The following is a 23,948-nucleotide window of genomic DNA, read 5'->3' as shown; positions in this document are numbered from 1 at the left end:
GAAGGATGAGACATGTTTTGCATTACTAGTTTGTGTTCATTTATTGTTGCCGTACTTTATTATTTTTTAACAACAATATGCCTTTGATTCAGTTTATATCTCCTTCAAGATTGCACAAATTGATTTCAATAAATTGGTATGATTCCATTTACTTCCATGTTTTATCATCTAATGGATTCATTGTTGTATTTGGGCATGAAGAAGCAAAGAACAAAATCTTGGAAATGACTTTTTATTGGTACAATTATCTTTTCTTGGTTATTTAGTCTTGGAAGCCTTATTTTGTCCTGCCTATAGTCAACCCTATTTTGCTTGCTTCTTGGTTTTCTCTCCCAAATCTCCCTTTGGAGTTTATTGACTCGACCATACTTAATAAAATTGGAGGCTCTTTTAGGCATTTTCAAATCCATGATATGACTCTTGACAAGGGCTCTCTTTTAACCAAGATTTGTGTGCTAGTGAAAGAGAATGCCTTTACCCCAAGGTCAGTTAAGTTATAGTCCATAAATGGGATTTAGCACCAGTCAATTGGGGTTGGTAAGCCTTTATGTAAGGGGAATATTCAAAAGGTTAAGGAGTTTTTTGTTAAGTTGAGGCTCCTTAGTTCTGAAGCCATGTCCAATGAAAAAAGTTAAGTTGAGGCTCCTTAGTTCTGAAGCCATGTCCAATGAAAAAACTCTCAAGGACACAATTAATAAGAAATTTGAATCTCCTTCCACTTCTTGCCTTTAAAATTATACGTGATAGGTAGATGGACTATCAAGAAAAAGAAACTGCTAGAGGAGAGGAGGAAAATTATACTTTAAATCCTCTATATTCATATCAAAATGTATTTCTTCATGTGAGTGGGTTGGATGTTTGTGCTCAAAATTATGTTGTAAGCCCTATTTATGATCAAATTATGCTTCTCAATAGGATAGAGCCTCATGAATTGGGAAGATGGAGTCCTGCGATCAATTTAATAAGATTAAGACTACATCAAGTCAACTTGTGTCTTTGGAAAAGAGGTAGTTGGATCACTACCAAGCCATTGTGCCTTATTATAATCTTGATGGGTCAGCTGATTTGAATATGTTAGAAGACAATCAACAGAATATGGGGTTGAAGATTAATGATATATTGCATAATTAGGAAATTACTTTAACCCCTATGAAGGAGATTGGGCCCTTTTTGGTGACATTGAGTAAACAACTTGTAGGGATAGAATATTTGGATGAATCTATTCTCTATATTTGAATGGAGCAGAAATTGATTGCCATGGTGCATTAGATTGCCTAGAGATCTAATTTGGTGTTGTTAACTAGGGAATTGGCTGATCAAGTAATGCAATAAATATATAGAGACCTATCTCAATTATCCATTCCAACCTCTCTTGCAAAAAAAATTCAATCAACCTCGCCTCCTCCTACTAAATCAAATAGGGGTAGAAATCCTAAGAATCATAAAACTTAGTTAGAGATAGTTGCTGGTCTTCAGTCTAGTATAGATTATAGACTCACCACAAAAGATGCTTCAAAGTATAAAATCTAGAAGTTTATCCCTCCGATGACAAGGGCTACTACTAAGATAAATTTGCAGCTAAAGTTTATTGTTGAGAATCTCCCCTCTCAAAATAAAACTTAGAAAATGAGGAGAGCTGTTAACTCTCCTCGAGAGAAATGAGGGTGATATCTTGGAATGTTAGGGGCAAGCCCCTAACAAATGATGCTTAATTAAGCGTCAATTAGAGTTAGCATAATTTGATATTTCTCTTCTTTAAGAAACTATGTTTTTTAGGATTTAGTGGCAAATTCAATTTTTGGGTCTTGGAAGCAATGACATTTCTTGTCAGTCCCAACTAAAATGAACTTCAAGAGGGTTATAAATGTTGTGGTTGCATATTAAGGCTTTTCTAGAGTTATTGTCTTCATCTAACTACTAGATGATATGTTTGGTTAAAAGTAGATGTTCAAATACAACTTTGTAGCTGTTTAACACATATGGGCCTACAAATACAATTCATAAAAAGAAAATATGGGATCAAATTTTTCTATTTTCCAGGCCCCTTGTTAATATACTGAGAGTTTATGGGGAGATTTTAATGCTATTTTGAATTCATCATAAAAGGTTGGGGGAATAATTCCACATAAAAAAGTAATGGAGGATTTAGATGTTTTCATTTCTCAAAATCCTCTATTGGATTGTGTTCCCAAGAATGTTTCTTTCACTTGGTCTAATAAAAGAAAGGATTTCTCTCAGATATCTAAAAGGTTTGATATATTTCCCCTCTTTGATAATTCATTGTCTTCATCCTTGGATTACTCTTCTACAATCTTAACTAGCCTTAGCTTTGATCATTTTCCCATTCCACTATCCATTTTCAATGATAAAGCTCTAAACAAACCCTCTTTCAAATTAGCATCAATGTGGTTCCAAGATATCTCTTTCATCCCCATGATAAGGATTTGGTGGGTAAATTTTCCCTATTATGAGGGTTCTTGCATGTTCCAACTCGTTAAGAAATTGTCCTTTCTCAAAATTAAGATTAGGGATTGGAGCTAAACCTATCTCAAAATTCAAAGAAATAAAATTGAACAATTATTACTTGTTGAATCACCCTTAGATGAAAGCACAACTACAAGAATAAAGTTTGAAGATTTTAAATAGACGTTCCTTTTTATTTAATTTTTACATGGTTATATTGAAGTTAACCCTTCTTGAATCTAGGTATGGTGGCGACCCTCCTAGGAATGTAAAGGTTATTTTTAATGAGTTGAATGGAATATTATATGGGACCTAATAAGTGTTAAATAATATTGTGTGAAGTCCTAGTCCATGGTGATTCTAAGAAGTGTAGAGCTAGAAGGAATTGGTGCTCAATGACACAATGGCATGATATTAATTAACCATACTCTATATATTAGTCTAGCTTATTCTTGTAGTTTATATTTCAATGTTAGGACATGATGAGATAAAACAATGGTACAATGTTAGCTAACTATGCTAAATCTTCATCTACCCTATTCTTCTACCTGTTTTTTCAATGACAATGATATTTATTAGAGATAATGTAGCATTTGAAAAAAAAGCAATACAACATCAATTTCAACTACAATAATTAATGTCAAATAGAAAATAAAATATAAATCTCAATTATACACACTCTCAGTTGGTAAAATACTATTAAAAAATCATCAACAACAACAATGTTCAATAGTATATGGTAATAATTATTGTTATTTAAATATCTATATAATTTATAGGAAGAAGATTTATAATAACATTATAAACATGTACACACTATTTCTATCACATGAATGAGAAAATACAATATTGCAGTTATAAATTATGAGCACATGCATCGCACAATTAGACCATTAGGATAACGTAATAAAACACTACCAAAACATTTCATAAAAAAAGATTTATTTAATGAGACAAATTATAATTTATAGTACCTCAGTGGTGAACATCATAATATTTTTATTGTTATTATTTATGTTTATAAATTTGTAAAAACATGATGACATGAATTAACTCCCTAATACTTATTTTTTTTGTACATGTCAGCAAATATATATGGAAGCTAGCAATTCTTCTAAAATGACTCTTCAAGAGTTCATTATCATTTCTGGAGTTGTATATTTTGTGTTTTCTTTTCTTGTACCACACTTGTCAGCTATGAGGATGTGGATTGGCATTTCGGCATTTCTAACCTTCATATACATTGTGATTTTGATGAAGATCTCAATATCAGATGGTATGTTCAAAATTATGCTTATTTCTTAATATTTTAAAAAAATATTGATTAAAAATGTCTTTATAAAATTAGTATTTGATGAAAAAATTTAACTTAGTTTTTGATATACACCTTTCAATCTAACAAAATGCAAGTTTCCACCTAGAGAGATATCATCATTTATTTTTTGCGGACTAAATCTCTTAAGAGTAAGAAATGATATGAACAATAAATTGTGACAATTTAAATCCATGTTCTTTGTCTAGGTATGTCAAATTCAAAGAATTATAACCTACTTGGTTCAAGGGCAGATAAGGTTTTCAATGGATTTAATGCAATTGCATCTATTATCTTTGCAAGTAATAGTGGAATGGTTCCTGAACTTCAAGTAAGTAATTTTAATATTTTTTCATTTATATAAATAATATTAGACAATATGCAACCTATAAATTCAAGCATAAGATAAGCTTAGTTTATATTCAAGTATAAGATATACATTATCATACCTTAAATTATATTCATCTTTCTTAACTAGATATTATAAATATTATGTATTTTATCTTTGTATATTATTTATTTAGACAATTCTAGGAGCAATTTGTTTTCTTTTATAATTTTATCTAGATAGGCTTTAGGAAAGCCATTATATTTTAGGGGACTAGGTTTTTATCCTTATCTTAATTCTTGTATTCTAATAAAGTAAACATCATTACATTTAAATTTTGTTGTTTAGTTTGATAAATACCATATTGCATCCTTTATTGTTGTTTAGTTTGATGAATACTATATTCCTTCCTTTATTCATTCCACCTTGTCTATATGTAGTCTTTGTTTCTTTACACTAGTTGGTTTCCTTCAATTATGTATCATTTCTTAAAGTTGGATTAAATTTAACACATGCATTAAATTTTATATGGCATCAAAGTAAGTTAGATTAGGAAAACTCTATCTATTTATTTAAAATAGCATTTTTCTACACCATCTAGTTTTTTTTAATTGTGTTTCATTTTTTTAAGTTAGAAATAATTCAGTGTTCTATGAAGATGCATTCACATCTTTGTAGGGGGAGTTTTCGAAACTTGGGGTCTTGGTTAATTTAAAACATGGATTAAATTTTACATATTATCAAAGTAGGTTATATGAAGAAAACTTTATTTATTTGTGTAAAATAAGATTTGTCTATTGATGAGTCTAGCTCTAGATTTCAAGAATTATGGAACCTAACATGGATCAACATTGTAAGGCTCTAGTTGGTGAACTCTAGACATTGAAGGATTGAAAAATGAAAACCGACTATTGCAAGTATTTCTTCCCTTTTTAAAGTAAAAACCTCCAACACTAATGGAAATTTGATGGCTAGTGAATTAAAATGATAATACAAATAGGTAAAGTCTAGATGCATACATGTGGAAGTGTAAACTTTATCTCTAGATGCATGAAAGGAACTTGCAAAAGAAAAAAAAGAAAAAAATTATGCTACTAGATATTAAATTCATGGTACTTGTGGATTAGAAATGAATCATGTGAATAATCAAGCAAGTTCAACCACAAAAACTCTCAAATTTATACTGAAGTATAATCTACCAATGAAGCATGCAAAATAAAAGTATTAAAACAATGAATCAAAACAATCAAATATACCTTTACACAAGTGCTTTTCTTATCTCCATTGTCTCCTCAAGCATTGTTTGATAAATGATGATGTTTTTGCTCTGAATTATGACAATATAATAGTGTAAAAGCTTAAAGATTGTGGTTAGAAAATGATATGGATGAAGGTTTCATTTATATAATTTTCTTGATATTGATCAATGGTGGAGATTGGTTGAGACTGACTGGAAGATCAATAGTGGAGAATTGATTGAGAAGATTAAGAAGTTAACTAATTGCATGATTCACTAAATTAACTACATGAAGAAGTGAAGTGGATTTGATTGATTAGAGATGTGAGAGTGAATATGAGTGGATTGATTAGATTAGTTATAGAAGATTGAAAGTGAATGTTAATTAAACAATGATATGGAAATGCAAGAGAATAATTAATGGAATAATTAAATAATTAAATTATTTAATTCATGTGCACATGGAAAAATAAATAAAATAATAATTTCATTTATTGTTAGTGGAATTATATTTTGAAAAAGGAGTAATTAGCTATTTAAATGATTATAAATAATTATAAATATTTTTTAATTATTATGAACTAGAAGAATAAATGGAAATGAATTAATTCAATAATTAAATTTATTTAATTAATTTGTAATGGCACAAAATTAATGAATTAATTAAATCATCACAATTATCTAATTAATAGGGAAGAAATAAATAATTAGTGAAATAATTAAATAACCATAGTATAAATGGAGGAAATTTTTGAATTTGAATGATGAATGAAGAAATAACGTTAACTTAAATTATTAAAAGAATAAATGATGAGAAATGATGTGGAGACGTGTTAGTTATTTTTAGGTGTCTACAATACCATCCTAACACTCTCAAAATAATTACTCTTCCGATGAATAGTTTGAGTAACTCTCCATCACAACTTTTGATATATTTGATGTGTTATCTTCACCTGAATTTGGACACCCATATATGGAAGATATACTAAGAGACACATGTTGCATATTCTAAGTTCCTATTTGGATAATCCCAAAGGTCTCTCATTTGTTGTCTTCACATGTCATTAATTATCCCATTCTAGCAACTCACATGCGGGGAAAATTATATTAAATGATTGTGTTCACAAACTACCTTTATTGTTGTTAGTGGAACCCATCACCCCTCATGTATGTATTACAAATGACAGTGAGAATAAATATTACAAATTATATTTCCAATACACTCTAAGTATCTTAGGACACTTTCGAAGGATGCTGGAACCATGACATAAGATTTAAAAGCTAGATGGAACCTTAATCGTCATACACTAGATGCTTGAGTGTCTAACACACACACACACATATATGTATATGTACATATGCACACATGTATATGCATATATCTATGTGTGTGTGTGTGTGTGTGTGTGTGTGTGTGTGTGTGTGTGTGTGTGTGTGTGTGAAATAAATACATAAATAATATGTATGTGTGTATATATATATATATATATATATATATATACATATCTATGTCTCTGTGTGTGTGTGAAATAAATACATAAATAATATGTATGTATGTATGTGTGAGTGTATATATATATATATATATATATATATATATATATATATATATATAGAGAGAGAGAGAGAGAGAGAGAGAGAGAGAGAGAGAGAGAGAGAGAGAGAGAGAGAGAGAGAGAGAGAGAGAGAGAGAGTCAATGTCAGACTACTATAGTCCTCAATATTAATATGGTGACTCCTATATGTATAAAGCAAAATGATGCAGAGAAGGGATTAAAACATCTCCAAGTACCAATTAAAGCACTCACCATAGACTTTGGTCATGATTCAATGATATATTATTCACAATTAGCCCTCTTTTCTAATAGCCCTCCAAATAGGTCTATTAGAGCATAAATTTCACCACAGATATCATATGAAAAGTAAAAAAGAATATTAGGATACCCATTTGGCCATTAATTAACTTATGTTAAAATCAGATAGGGTTGTTTTGGAAAGTGTGGGTCTAAAATTGACTGTTCCATTTTGAGACTAGGCCCAATTAGGCCACTTTTACAAAGCACCTACCCTCTAAACACTCTCCTAAAACAAATTATTTACTCCAATAGCCTATTAAGGGTTAAAATAAACAAAATACACAACTTTTATCAATAGGCAGTCTCACAAATTCACCCAACACACCAATCTCACCTTTTTGTCCTTCTAGGTTTGCATACAATGAGGGTTTATTGGAAATACTATATCCACACCTTTCCACACTCTACCAATAGCTCAGACACCTTCTATTAGGCCTGAACATGCTTCCAAAACCATTATATATCTAGTCCCAATAACATTTGTTCAAAAACAACCATTCACACCTTCTTTGTTTGCTTGAAAACTAGTAAAACTCCACCTAGGGCTTCCTCAAACGTGATCAAAACACTACTGTATCACTTTGAAACCACAATTTTAGAGCATCCTAAAAGCCTTCAATACCCTAATTTTTAGAGTTTTCAACGGCGGCTTATGCCTCAAACGGTCAAATGGGTCTACAAACCGTTCAAACCCTTAGTTTAACAAGTTGACTTCACAAAAATGGCCATAACTAGGTCTAAACTCCATGAAATCCTACCAAACCAGTTGAAAATGAAATAATACTTGAATCTCTATCAGTTCTAATTGTTTTTATTCCATTATCAGGCCGTACATGGTCATACAAATCGTTGCAACTCATAAAAAGTACAAAAAATGATAGGAAACATGGACTACTTTATTAATTTCAATCAAATATTCCTCCACCAAACTTGCCTCACGGTTTGTGAGGCTATTTAAACATAATAAAACTGAATCCCAATGGCCTATAACTCCTTTTCAAACATATGACCGTTCATATTCTTTACAAAGCCAAAATTGCCAAAGTTGCATAGCAACGTTTACATCCTTTAATAACTTTTTACAAAACATCATTAAAGGACCCCACTTGACTCAAAAGAATTATAAATGGTATCAATAGACCTTATTAAACTCAAGAGACTCAAAACACCTAAACTCTAACACTAGACCCCCCCTAAATGCAAAAGGTGACCTTGGTGTTCCTGCACCACAAACCCTTCAAATCTAGATTAGGATTCATAGAAGCATTTATATAAGTGTATATGTCACCACAATATTCAATATTTTCACATATAACCAACATGATAACTATTATATGATCATATGGTTGAAACACATTAACTCTAATAAGATAATCTATAATTGGATAATCTAAGAATGGAGGTTCATTTGAATCTCCATTCATCTTCTAGAATATGGTCCAAAGGCCATGAGGGCACTCAATATCACTTATGTCCATTTCAATGTTAATATCAACACTATAACCAATTACTCTAAAGATTTATATTAAATCTTAAAGTCCCACACAAGGTTTTTAAATATGATGATATAGGTTTAGGAATTAGTCCACAGAGATAAGGAATAATATGAAGCCAACCAAGGTGTGTTAGGATTCCATTTCTCTAATCTTATTATAGTAGGATAGATTTTGATACACATGATAAGCTCCTCAAATTTAGCCAAATAATAGACTAATCAAGAGACTCAATCCAACAAAGGCACAAGATTAAACCTCAAATTCACACATTCATGAGAACCCCTTAGCAATATATGTTCTTGGCACTTTATCTATAGTGTGATTACAAATACCACTTGCCAAATTAGTAAAGTGGTCTTGATCTTAATACATTTTTTAATATAATGGAATCACTCTATTTGCACCAATAAAGTTACATAAAAATAATGTACTTTAAAAAATATCTAAAAAAAAATATTGTATAGGTCCAAACAAAGCCCCAGAAGTTCCCAAATAAGAACTACTTAGCAACACCTATAAGAATGTATAATTTATAAAAAAATCACCAAAAACAAAATAAAAATGTTTGTACTGCTAGAAAGCTCTTAAAATTATTTTTCAAATAAGAAAATTGCTCATATAAAGAAACCTAGATGACTGAGAATGAAGCCTTCGAAGATCAAGTATCAAAATCAAAATGGTCTTGGAGTAGGAGATAGGCTAGGAGGAGGGAATATAATGTGATGATGATGCCAACAGGTGTAAGTTGATGGCATATCCTCAAAATTGCCAGAATACTTTTCTATCCTGAAAACCACTATCAATTTCTACAAAATTATCCTCATAACTGACAAATCACCAATTTTGAATAGAAAACCATATATCTACCTATAAGAAGCAACATTTAGCCAAAATGGTGGTTTAAAGAAAAAAATTCATGACACGATTTTATCAACCAATAAAGAGCATTGAGAGGTTTCTATAGTTAGTGTGGAATTTGTAGCTATAGGAATTAAAAGGGCCCACCAATTTAGAGTTTCATGACCATTGGGGTTTGATCCTAACAACCAATGGAACCTGTAGCTCCCTGCACTCTATAGAAAGTGTGGGGTGCTATATTTTGTCATGATTTATTTTTATAAATATTAAAATTAATCAAATTATATATATATATATATATATATTATTAGAAACATGTATTACACCTACATTGGGACAATGCCAATGTTAATTCTTCTATATAGTGCTTGTGTAAGCAAATATTCTAATGAATATTCTATACAAAAATTCGTATGGTGATGGAAAATAACTTGTATTATGGCCCAAGATAAAAGTGTATAACTTTGATGAATTGATAATCGATCCTTAGGTTATTGGGTCTCTTGGATGTGATGGTAGGGTAAAATTTGACCCAAAATTCTTAAAAAATGAAGCTACCTTCTAGATCTAACAACCACCTCCAAATTTAAACCTTTGTATATTTTCCCCTCAATGGCCAGTTTAAAAAAATAAAAGGAATTTTGGCTTTCTTGGACACTTGAAACTCAACGATGAACTCTTATTTGCACCAACATGCTCCCAAATGAACATATAATACAAAGCTACAAAAACAAATCCCCCAAAAATCTAGTATTTATAAATTTTTAAGTTATCATTTAATAAAATCAAAGAGAATACTCAAGTTTTCAATATAAATACAATTCTACAATCCAATATCTCTCAAAAAGACTAACAATAAGCAATCCCACAAGCTCTAATACCATGTAAGAATTGGTATAGAAGGATTTGTACCATGCAAGATTCGGTTATAGAGAAAGCCACCCAATATCTAGAAGCTTCAATAAAGGAACAAGAGAGATCAAACATGAGATATCAATTCTTTTCTATCAAAGGATGTGAATGCACAATATGTGTGCATGAATACGATGTATTATCATAGATTACAATGAGAATCCCTTGGTTATATAGGCCAAGATGATACATAGAAAAAAAAAAAGATTAATAATATATGTATTAATCTATGACTTGAGATATCATGTGATAATGTCCTAAATAAACTTAAACATACTATTATAAATGAGACCTAATAGGTAAACTAATTAGATAATATATACATCCACACTAACAATAATAATAATAATAATAATTTATTACAAATAGGATTAATGCCATTTTAATATAATTTTATGGCAATATTGAAAAACAAATTATCTTGATAAAACTAACTATCCAAACAAATAATAAATTAGATAATACAATAGAACCTTAAATAATTGAAATAAGACTAATAAATAATAAATTATTTAAGAAATTTAGGGATGCTTAACTATATTTTTTAATATTATAATATAGATGATGTTTGACAATCAAATTTCATCTTCTAATATGAGCTCAATAATTTAATTATTATCACAAATCCACATTTAAATTTTTCTACAGATCGAGATGGGGTTACACACAATTTAGTCTTTAAATGTGCTATTTTTTCTTATTAGTCGTGTTTCTATCTTCTAGTGATAAATGATTATGCATCATACACACCTACAAGGATATCTGCTTATGAGTATTGATAGTGTTGAAAAACACATTAGAAAGCTTGTTATTGGTTATTATAAATTTACTATTTTCTATAATGTTAATCAAGTCCAAATATTGATTGCACAAATTTGAGACATGAAAAATCTAATATGAAAAATTATTATATAATGCCAAATATAGTGTCTACAATGCAAGATGTTGATGCAATCCTTTATGATTCTTTTCAAGTGATATGGATGGTGATAAGCAAAGATAATTTAATGTTCTAGTGAGATGGTTTGATAATAACTAATGTAATATTGTTTGACCTTATGTATAACATCCTACATGCTCAATTTGAATATACTAATGCATAATCTAATTTGTAACAATTCAATTAAGTGAAAAAGTTGCCTCAGGAAAAGTGAAAATATTTAAATTAGAAGGGCAAGAATATGGGTGTGTTCTTGTCCAAGAAATAAGGTCAAGCTCACAATCAAGTCTAGAGTAAAGTATTTACTCTAGAAGGAATATCTATACTACTTGGGACTACGAGTCTAGAGTAAAGTATTTACTCTAGAAGGAATGTATCTATACTACTTGGGACTACAATAGGATAAGAATTTAGTGGTTTTAGTATATGACTAAACTATGTGGTAATACACTTATAAATTTAATTCATTTATGACAAGGTTCAAAATGAATCTCAAATGAAATGGCAAAGTATGAAATTTTCTTTTCTGTAGCGAGATTTAAATGTTCTTATTTTAATGACTACTCATTTAGGTAATCTTAAGACAACTATAAACAAAAAAGTAATTTAAATTTCATAAAAGATTAAAAATTCAATTAATTTTTTTACTAAAAACTTTAAATACTTAGCAAAAATACATGAGTGAGTTGTAATTAGGTCAATTCTATATTGGTAAGAATTATGAGATAAGGGTGACTCATAAAGCATTATATGGGTCAATAAAGAAAGAAGATAGAAGGGAAAAATACTAAATCTATAGATGTATTCACCATTTCCCCCTTACTGATAATCTATTAAGGTGTTTCTATCATAAATGGTAAATTTTCATTTGATTATAATATAAATGAGATAAATTTCTATCAAAAGAACTTTATAGTCCAATTTTTTTGTTGCCTATGATAAATTTTAATAATTTCCACCATCTCAAAAATAAATCTTATGAACTAGAAATAAGAAATTTGAACTAAAATAAAATATTATTAGTTTGATAAAAATATTTCTTAAAAAAAAAAATATTTATACAAAAAACTTATTCACAAAGAGTAAAACAATCATGATATAAAAAAAAGAATACATAATAATCGTGACCTATAATACAAAAGAAAATTAAACATTATCACTACCCACTATTTGATCTTTATTATTTTTTATTATCAAAATAGAGGTACACAATAGCCATTATCTAAATTACAAAAGAAAATAAAAAACAAGCACTAGCCACTATTATTTTTCATTGTGTTCATAATAGTTAATAACCATCATTAAAACATGATGTTCATTATTTTAAAATATTTTAGATATACTTTGAATGGGATGGGTAATAAGATTTGATCTAAAGTATATAATGTTATATTAAGATATTATTTTCATACAATGTTCTGATTAAGTAAGAAAAATAGGTTTTCAGACCCGAAACCTTTAACATAGGAAATTAAGATATGTCATCAAAGAGTCCAGAGCATAAAAACCGCTTACAAAACGACTGGCAAAAAAGCCAACAAACTGAAAAGACAACAAAAGATAGAAGCAAAAAAGAAACTAGGAAGGCACTACATAGTTAGATAGTCTTCAAAAGGTCCTCCGCCTTTATCACCAACTGGTCATAGGTGGCCGCAACAACTTTGAGATCATCCAGGTCCTTATTAGGCTTATTTTCTTTCTTTTTATCTCTGGTTCTTGTTCTGGGTCCTTGAGCATCTCATGTGCCTTCACTGTCAGGGTCAATATTCAGGGTATCCTTCTCCTCGTCCAATTTGCTGATGAGAGTTTTAGTATTGCCAACAGAAACCTTCAGGATGTTTAAACTTTACTCTGCAATACTCTTGAGGCAATCATCAATTTTGCTGACTTTACTGACAATATCCGATATAGTTTAATCCATAGCGTCAGCATTAGTTTTCCTCTCCAGCAGGTCTTTCTCTATTTTCTCAAATCTGGGGTTGAAGGAGTCTCTTATATTTTCATCTTTTGCAACAGTATTTTTCAAATCCTCCATACAGTCAACCATAGTCTTCCCTTCCCTAGTGATGATAGTTTCCAGAATCTGAATTCTGTGGCTGAGCTTCTTGTTGTCATCCACAACTTTCTTGTAACTAGTTATTAACCACTCCATGGTGTCAATAAAACCTTTCATACCTTCAGGAGGAGGGTTTGGGGGAAGATCAATCTTACCAGAGTTGTCCTGTTCCTTTTTTGGAGTGTCACCAACAGTAGCTGTATCGTCAACCCTATGAACTTCTCCAGTGGTCACCTACTCCAAGTTCTGTTCAGCTTCCGAAATCTTTTCCTACTTATGAACCTCCATCTCCTTCCCATTCTCCTACTTTCTCTTTTGCTTGTTTCTAGTCTGTGTATGAACTTTAGTTTTCTTTTTCAGAGAACCTTGGGGTTTCTCCTTCTCTGAATCTTCAGAGACCTCCTCCTCCTCCGAGGAACTAATCTGGAGGATTTTGCCTTTTGATTTTTTACCCTTGGAGGAAGAAGGCCTGGTTTTCATATATTTCCTCTTCTTACCTATTTCAAATTCTGAGTCATCCAAACTCTCCTCAAAGTCACTAGTTGGGTCACTGTTGGAATCCTCATCCACAGAAAAAATAGAGTCCGACCCATCCTCCTCAGACTCAATAGAGGGCTGTGGGCGGGCAATTTGATTAGTCTTGAGATGGTCATAAATAAGAACCATTAAGCCTTGATGCATGGAAGTGTCCCCCATAGGATTCTCTTTATAGGCCTTAATGGTGGCATTCATAGAGCATAACAGAAAATAAGGAAAGTTAACCTTCTCATCATGCCTAAAATGATTCAGCAAAACAAAATGGTAGCTGTATACTTTAGTAAATCTTCCATCCAATGTAATATAGTGCATTATAACAAAGAGGATCTCCCGCCATGGTTTAACAAAAGCCCTAGGGGGACAGTAAGTTTTACTTAGCTTCACTAGGCATTTTTTCTCCTTTTCGATTTCAGGATATCTGTCAATGGCCTCCTTACTCACTTTTCTGTCTCTATAGAAGTTTCTTCCTTCCCTTCGGAGACCCGTGGCTTGGGTGATAAGGTCTTCATCTATGACAATAGACTTGTCTCCCATCTTCAAAGTACCCTTTCTCCAGTATTTGCAGAAGAAATTGGTGACCGTGCCATCCTGTCCATGGAGTCTCTCCATAAATTTAGAAAACCCACCCTTCTGCAAAATATTCTAGACCTCCTTCTTCTACTTCCATTCCTTGCAGCTGCTAGGTTCGTATCGACGTCTGTTTCCACCCATGTTTTCGCTATTCAGAGCAGAATATTGAAACTTGCAGAGAGTTTTAGACAGAAAGTTTCTCGGAGCTACCAAATTTACCCAAAAAGCGTGGGAAGTGATAGAATGCGTATTATAATAAATGGTGCTGACAATATTATAATAACTCGGAGTACTTCATTTAGTCCATTTCATTATTATTTTGTCCATCAAAAATCTTTGGAGTGCTACTATATCGATCCTTAAAAATGATTAGTCTGACATCCTCAAGGAGTCCTTGTTCTCCCGTCCACCTAATCATTTCATCTTTATTGACCGCCACGTTGGTTGCCCAGTCAACAAACCCATTGGCTTCACGGTAGACATGAGACATGTAACTTTTTTCAAAAGTGCTAATGAGGTCTCTAGCGGCTTTTATAATATTATTGATAGACCATGAGGGCTTAGAGGTCCCCTTGAGACATTTAATGATGTTTTTTGAATCCCCTTCGATCCATATGTAGGGGCAATTCCATATTTTAGCGAGGAGAATACCTTGGAGAGCTGCCATTGCTTCTGCTTTGTGGTTTGTGTGACTCCCTATTGGGACAACAATCATTTCCTTGCATATACCTTTATCATCTCTAAGAATAGCTCCACAACCCGCAGGGCCCAGATTACCTTTTGCAGCACCATCAAAATTGACTTTGAACCAACAATGAGGGGGAGTTTGCCATCTAGCTTCAAGTCTTTCATTTTTCTTGGGGTCAGAGCTACCAACATTCTTCAAATTCTAGGAACTTAAAATGTTAGATTCCAGGGGGTTGGTTGAAAAACAGGGACCCCCAATGATTTCAATAGTCTCCACACTCACCCATTGTATTTTCTGGAACACAATATCCTGATTGAGGGATGTGTCCCTAAAAATACGAATGTTTCTTTCTTTCCATAATCCCCACAGGATGTGAGGAAGTGATAGCTGCCACAGAGATCTCAAAAAGGAGACAGACCAATGGTATTTTCATACAATGTTAATTCTAGGAAAAAACAAGATTAGCATGTTACTATCAAACATGTTCCATTATGTCACAATATAGAATTAAAAGTATGTACTAGTCATGTCAATCTCTATTATTAAATGTTAATGCTAATAAGAATGATATAATCAAGATCGATAGATTATATATGCTTTCTTTTATTATTGTCAAAATATAAATTTTTATTTCAAATTTTTATGCAAGTAACTAGTTAAATATGATAAATGACACTAATAAATTATTTTGTGCAGGCAAGTTTAAGAAAACCATCTATCAAGAACATGCATAAAGCTCTTTATTTTCAATTCACTGTTGGCCTTGCAGTATATTATACAGTAACAATAGTCGGTTATTGGGCATATGGATCATCAGTATCAACATATATTCTTAATGAATTAAGTGGACCTAAGTGGGCAAAGATCTTGGCAAATACAACAGTCTACCTACAAATCATCGTATCACAACATGTAAGACTCAACATCTATTTTTTAAATTTTCTCTCTACCTTTTATTTTTAAATAGATTTTATATTTATATTAAAATTAATAAATTTGTAATCTTTAATGATTAACGCATACACACAATTCTTTATTATTCACACACACGCATAAGCACACATATAGACATAAATTTTATGCTATATTAAAACTAATAAATTTTTAATTATTTCTTATTAATCCACACACATCATCTTTTATTTTTAAATAAATTTTATAGTATACTAAAATTAAAATAATGCAATCTTTATGTTTACCCCACACACACTCATTTTATACGTATATTTAATTAATAATTTGTGTTTATGATTTTCACACACATGCATGCATGTACATAAATAGTGACATGTTCACACATGTAATATTCTTACACATAAAAAAAATTATATTTATATTAAATCAGGAAATTTCCAATCCTTTATAATTACCACAAACATGTGCACACGCATGCACACACATACACATACAGTCTTGATAATTATAAAACATTATCTATTGATAGTATCATACTAAGAAAAAATATATAAAAAGTTCTCACACAAAATTTTTGACAACTAAAAAATAATCTTTGATACTTTAAACAAATAAGGTAGTGCTAGTAGATCATATCATATTAATAAAATAAAATATATCATAAATAAGCATAAAATGTCTCAAAATGATATTGATTTTAAATACATTTTTAACCTATATAATTTTATTTCATAATTTACCTTTCGAATTTTTTGATTAAAAACCTTTGTTATTCTGATAGATATTATTGTTCGAATGAAAATTAGTGTATCTAGACCTCTCCCACTTGTTTTTTTTCTTCAAACAAAAGGCCGAAGCCTATAGCTCTCCCACTTGTTTCTTTAGCGTCTCGATATTATATTTTGTATATACACTTATAACTCTAACTTCCTTCAATCTATTTAATGGAATAATGTCATTATTGATATCATGCTCTTTTTATTGCTGAAAGATCGTAGAAAATTGTGAAAGAGATCAAAGTCGCAAATAATAAGAAGATAAAAAGTAATATTAGTAGTAATTGGTTTAAAGGTTAGACATAGAACATAAATATTTTTCAATTATTTTATTGGAACTTCTTATAGTCAATGTATTAGAATCTTACCCAAAAACTAAAAAATAGACACACTCTAAATACCACAAGGAAAAAAAAAATTGTACAAAAAGGGTTCATGTAAATAAAAGATTTGACTCTACAAATAAGACACTTAACATTCAAAAGAACCATAGGAATCCCAACAACAAACTTCATCAAACTTAGAGCACGTGATGACCAAAAATCCCACCAACAACCATAAAATGAATCCTACTAACATGTTTCTCCTCTCTTTTTTAAGTTAGGACAAAAGAGTCATATGGATTTAATCCTTTTTATTTTGAAAAATATTTTTCTTTGTTACCATAATCTAATATTTAAGAAAAAACTCATAGAGGCCTTCCTAAGATGAACCTCAACCAAATACAAATTGTATAGGGAAGAAGGTGCCTTGGTTTAAGATGAAGGAAGAGGTCTATCATTCCAAAATTTAGGACTCTAATTGAGTTTTGGAGATAAATTATGAAAGATAGATTTTAGCATCTTCTAAGTGTAGAATAACATAAGAGATAACTATAATATTTATATTCTACCATCTATTAATTAATTTTTTAAATATTACAAAATACAAATTTATATTATTGTGATTTCAAATAGAAAATACAAAATTTGGGAAATGAAAATAATAAATAGAAACTCTATAAAACAAAACATAGAAAATGAACATGTGCACCTATGGATTCAGAAGATGAGATGTAGGTCTAGATGAATTTTAGGCAAATAGTAAGAAAAATTTCTAAAATACAAGATTGTAATTATGTGGGTGGCTATTTTAACCTCAAGAGCACTAGTAACTTTATATCCCACAAGTCTAAAAACGTAAGGGTTTCTCTCGCTAGTCTCTTGGTCCTAATCACACCTAATGAATTTTATCTCAATCTAAAACTATTTTTTTGAACACTTGTTGATGGGTGCAACTACAATGTTGGTGGGTATATTTGTTACTATTCTAGCCCTCTTGGGCATTGGTTTCTTTACATCTTGCAATTCTATAACTTTATGTAGCTTTTTTTCTCTAGCTCATGACCTTCTTCCCACTTATAGAATACAAAATATGGATCCTAATAGTGAAATAATATAAATAAATATGGAGACATAAGGAAAAGGGTGTGTTGTATGAGACTAAATCAATTCCTTTTTGGTTGTATTTAAACCTGCACAAAGTACTATTAAAATATTTCAAATTTGTCCAAACTTAGAGGTAATATGGTGGTGGTAGTGTGTAGAAATCATGATCACAATATCATTTCCATAGGGGGAACTTAAACAAGTATTGTGTAGATGTGTGATGGATAGAAATGGAGATTAAAAAAATTACAAAATGAGATGAAAGAGGGGGAAAGAAGAAAAATGACTCTTGTTTAATTATAAGGAAAGCGTTAGATTTTTTATATTTAGAGTTTCAAAAAGGATGGAAAAGAGACATACATGAATATGGATTTGATTACATGACCTGACCTATCCTTGAGAATGCAACCAACTCCAAAGAGGCCTATATTTCTCCTAGTCGCTCTGTCAAAATTTAACTTAATGTAATTATTAATTGGTGGGATCAAACAAATCAACTTCCTATTTACATTCTTGACTCAATTGTTCATCAAAATAGCCTATAGTGAAAGTGAAATGTATTTCTAATCTAATAATATTTGTGAATCCCAAGAGGTAAAGAATGAGTCAAATATTTTATTCTTTGAAGTGTAAGATTTTTCTATTTCAAAAATTAATTTTTCAATTGTTTTAATCATTTGATTTACTGAACTTGCTTCGTTTCTAAAAATTCTCCTATTCCGATTCCCACCAAATATTTTATATCAAGATCCAAGGTGAGACTCTCTAGATTATTCAAAAGAAGGAATCCTTGCATAAAAGAGGCCAACTCTTAAAAATCTTTGCAATATATTTTGGAGTGGAGGTAACCACCTCAGTTTCAATTGTAGTCAATTCCAATAAGATTGGGAAAAGAGGCATTACAGGAGAAGATGATCTATTGATTCAATTTGATCTCCATAAAGGAGATAATTGAAAGGATGAGCCACACCTAAGTGAGATAATCTAGCGCTAGCGAGTATTTTATCTTTAATCTCTATCATGCAAAGGCTCCTTTCAAGAGTATGGTGTCATGCCAATAGAAAGAATATACCCTAGAGTTGGATGTGTTACCTTGATATCTTAAGTATTTATATCCTTATTTCATTGTGTAGTTACCTATAGAGTGGGGAGCCCAAATTAGTTGATCTCTAGAAGGATTGAAGTGTATTGATTGCTATTGGATAACCTTTGATAATTGATCTTTCTAATCATTGGAGAAATGTATTTGTGAAAAGTCTTTCCATTCCACTTTTTTCATATTATCATCTGTAACAATTTGGTAGTAGTCCTTTAACCCATTACAATTCTAATGGGAGAAATCCATTCTAGGAATCCTCCCACAAAAGTGTTGTTTCTACATTATGGATAATACATGTGAGATATGGAGGGATAATATCCTTGCATATGATCACAAAGTTCCACATCTTTAAACCTTGAGGATTAGCTATTGTGAAAATTCTTTCTGGGATATTTTCATCAGGATATTTTGATTGCAAAATTTTGGCCCATTTTGAATTTTATTTAGCAAATGGATTCCACACTAGCTTTTCCCCAAGAACCAAGTTTCTAGCCTCCAAATTGTGATTACTTGCACCTCCATTTGATTGTTGGCTACAAATATTATCCCAAGAAAGTAGAGGATTTTTTTTTCTCGTTTCCCATGTTTCCTTTCCACAAGAAATAATGTATCTTCTTTTTAATTACATATAGTATCCCCTTGGAAATGGGTAATGACAACATTATATAATTTGATATCGTTGATAGAATTGATCTTATCATTAGCAATCTACGTGCTAGTGAGAACCACTTCATTTTCCATGAAGATATTTTATTTTGGATTAAAGATAATATTTGTGCTTATTATGAATTTTTATTTGATTCCACAAGGAAGGAAATTCCAAGATATTTACAAAGTAAGAAATCTTGTTTGAGTCCCGAGAAATTTTCTGATCTATTATATACAAGAGACCAAGAATTGAAGAAGAAAATCTTAGATTTGGCTGGATTTACCTTTTGGCCTACTGCTAGACAATATTTTTTCAATACTTCTTTAATAAATTTTCTCTCTATTGATAATAGGGTATGAAGAGGAATAAATTAAATCTTTCAGTGTAACTAAAGAAGAGATGCAATTTAGGATTTTTGTAGTAGCTTGGTTAGCTACTGCCATATTTCCCAATGGATAATGTGATAATAATTTTGAAAAGAACCCTACTACCTCACCTTGAATCTTAGATTCCTTTATTATCATATTACTTGAAGAATTTTTTATATGAAATATTTTTATTAGCATGCTTCCTCATTTGTGCTGATGAGTGGAAGAATATTGTATCATGGTCAGCATCCTTGAACCAAAGTTCTCAAGTTTTTTTCCTCCAATTGATTTCTTCCCTTGTTAGAATTTCCTCTAGATCCCTTTGGAGACCTTATCAAAGTTCATATGTTTGTGTTGTGATACCATTATTTATTATATCTTCATTCATTAAATTATAGATTTTTTATTCAATGCCTCATTTTCTACGAAGATATTTTCAAATTTCTCAAATTTTCATTTTCTAATTTTAGGTTAAGAAATTGTAGAGACACTTCTATCGGTCCAAGTCGCATTTCCATTTGCTGCTTGGCATTCTATCAGACCATTATCATTAACGGAGTCATTTAAATATTCTAGAGTTTCTTGGGGTTGAATTATTCCTCCAAACTTGTCTTTGTGGGATAATATTGCATTGAAATCCCCACCCACTATAACCTTTTCCTCTACATGATATGATAAATTTTTAATTATTTATTATAAATGATACAAAATTCTCGTTTATAATTATAGTAAATAGATATGATAAATTTTTAATTATTTATTATAAATGATGAGTTCTTATACTTTTAGAAGACTTTAAATACAAATTAGTTATTTTTTCTTAAATTTTATTATATTAGAAAAATAATGTTATTTAAAGTACTTTAGATATTAATTTTTTTATGTTTGTATGCAGATGTTTTGTACTCCTGTACATGAAACACTTGATACAAAATTCTATCGCATCAATGAGAACGAGTATTCTTCATACAACATGTTTGTTCGGTTTTCTTTGAGATCTATATTTTTTACCATAAATACCTTTATTGCAGCAATATTTCCATTTTTAGGAGACTTTGTCAACTTGATGGGATCCGTGTCTCTTATTCCATTAACTTTTATATTTCCAAGCTTAATAATCTTAAAGGTAAAATGTTTCAAATTTACAATATTAATTTATGTTTATTTAATATTTAAAGAATTTAAATGTATAGAATAATTAACTAATACCTTATCTTGAAGTTAATATATATTTGAGCTAATATATTGTGTGTGTGTTTTTTTTATTAGGTGAAAGGATCAAAAATCAGCTTTTTTGAAACAATATGGCATTTTCTTATAGTGATAACATTTTCTTTACTTACAATGGCAACAACAATATCATCTTTTCATTCTATCATATCTGACGCTAAAACTTATCATTTGTTTGCAAATACATAGATAATATTATCAAGAGCATATGCTCTTTTATGATATATCAAAATGTAAAAATAAATATATGTACTTGTTCTTTTTCAAGTATTTAAATATGTTGAAATTTTATATGTTGTAAGATTCATTTTGGATATCATTTATTTAGTTATTTATCTAGTTATCATACTATTGATAGTTCATTTTGTATGTTGCAATTTTTGTAATAATTTATGTGTTTACTCAAAAATAAATAAGTGAATATATGTACATTTAAATCATAGTTATGTGTTTGATCAGAGTTGTGATGTATATTTATGTTATATGTGTATTTGTATAATTGGTTGTACATTATTTTATTTTATTAGTTATAATAGCTAGATGTATTTGATGGGTGTAATGATTGTGTAAGGAATATGTGAATTTTAACAAGGTAACATCTAAGTGTCAAGTCCCTCATATTTGAAATATATATCATCCATAAATATTTAAAATGAGGGAACTCACCATGAAATGGTTAAATGATATTTTGTATAGTCTAAACAATTAAATGATATGTGAATTTTAACAAGGTAACATCTAAGTGCCAAGTTGTGATAGTAACATAAGGTACTGATACCATAAAAGACAAGCAACCTATATATCGTATGGATGATGAAGAAGAACAATAAGACAAAAACAATTCTAAATAAGTACCAACATGATTAAATAGTTAGATTTTTTTGGTGGATGGTCTATCATATACAAGTCTTAGCTATTGACAATCTTTAAAAAAGGGAATTAAAAATGGTGAAAAAATGCTTCTTATGCAAACATAACGAAAAAAATGTAGATCATATTCTTATTGACTGTGGTTATGCTTGAAAAATCTAGAAAAATATCCTCACCAATTTCTATCACATGGTTTTGGCATGACTATCAAAACCTTTATTGAAAGTTGGAAACAACCCTTCTCCCACCCCTAATTAATGAATGATGGTGGCATACCCTATTACATACAATATGGCATTTATGAAAATAATGTAACAATGAAATATTTAGAAATCAACACAAACCTTAGGGGGTTTTTGAGGATTCTCTATTCCAAAAAATCATGGAAAATATTAAGATGGTTAATATCAACAAGCCAAAGTGAAATCCATCAAACCATAAAAGAAAAGATAGCTAAAAGATAGGATTTTTTGACAAATTGGTCAAACTTGATCTCTCCAAGGTGGTTGCTTGCAAGAATACTATTTGCCCCTTGTAATTTTGGCTGGTTCAAATTAATTTTAATGTTTTTGTTAAGGGGAACTTGATTCAGGTGGATGGGGATAGCATCATGAAAGATAATGGGAGTAAATTAATTTATACGTACACCATGAAATTAGAATTCTAATCCTCCAATTTCATCAAGGCTATTGGTGCTTACCATGGAATAATTTAAGCCATTAGATAATGAATCCAAACGGTTAATATTGAAAGAGACTCCCAAAATATAATAGACATGTTGATTTTCAATGCTAACCTTGGTTGGAGTTGTGAAGATATTATAGAGGAGGCTAAATCAAACATGAGAAGCTTACAAGAATTTAAAATATAGCAGTGTTTTGGATGAAAATAGAATCAAGTATAGTTAAGACCTAAAATCACTTTCACACAAACATTGGAATACAAAAGCACCTATAGGAGTGATCGTCCTTGACTAACTCTCGTGAAAGAGAGTCAAGGGATGCTTCTAGGGTTTCTATTCCTTTGTTGCAATGGAAATGGATATGTAAAGTATAGGAGAATGAAAAACTATGATGAAAGTACAAAGAAAAGTGAATGTAAAGGTATTGTCATAGACTAATAGATAACAATATTGAGATAAAAACTACATAAATGATAGAAGGATCTGATTGTGCACCTATACTAGATGAAATCTGGGGCTGAACCAATAAGATCAGGGCGTTGGGCACCTTGGTCTGGCGAGCTATGATCTAGAGGGCTAATGCTTGATGTAGTCTAAGTAGTAACCTCAAAATCTGGGGTTGAATAAGGAAGACCAAGGCACTGGGTGCCCTGGTTTCAGGATAGGGATGTTGGTCACC

The 23,948-nt window shown here is 30.5% G+C and overlaps 1 protein-coding gene across 2 annotated transcripts in view; it reads left to right on the top strand.

The window, feature by feature from the left end:
• LOC131044652 (probable proline transporter 2) overlaps positions 1 to 22,010 on the top strand; it is a 29,124-nt gene extending 7,114 nt beyond the window's left edge. For both annotated transcript variants that reach the window (XM_057978020.2, XM_057978019.2), the window contains 5 exons: positions 3,550 to 3,739; positions 3,985 to 4,106; positions 15,950 to 16,165; positions 21,383 to 21,613; positions 21,757 to 22,010. In XM_057978020.2, coding sequence (XP_057834003.1) covers positions 3,550 to 3,739; positions 3,985 to 4,106; positions 15,950 to 16,165; positions 21,383 to 21,613; positions 21,757 to 21,906 — 909 coding nt within the window. In that variant the 3' untranslated portion in view covers positions 21,907 to 22,010. The remainder of the gene's footprint in view (positions 1 to 3,549; positions 3,740 to 3,984; positions 4,107 to 15,949; positions 16,166 to 21,382; positions 21,614 to 21,756) is intronic.
• The last annotated feature ends 1,938 nt before the right edge of the window (positions 22,011 to 23,948 follow it).

Source organism: Cryptomeria japonica, chromosome 1 (genome assembly GCF_030272615.1).
Source record: "Cryptomeria japonica chromosome 1, Sugi_1.0, whole genome shotgun sequence".
NCBI lineage: Eukaryota > Viridiplantae > Streptophyta > Pinopsida > Cupressales > Cupressaceae > Cryptomeria > Cryptomeria japonica.
This window is presented reverse-complemented; position numbering and strand designations above follow the sequence as displayed.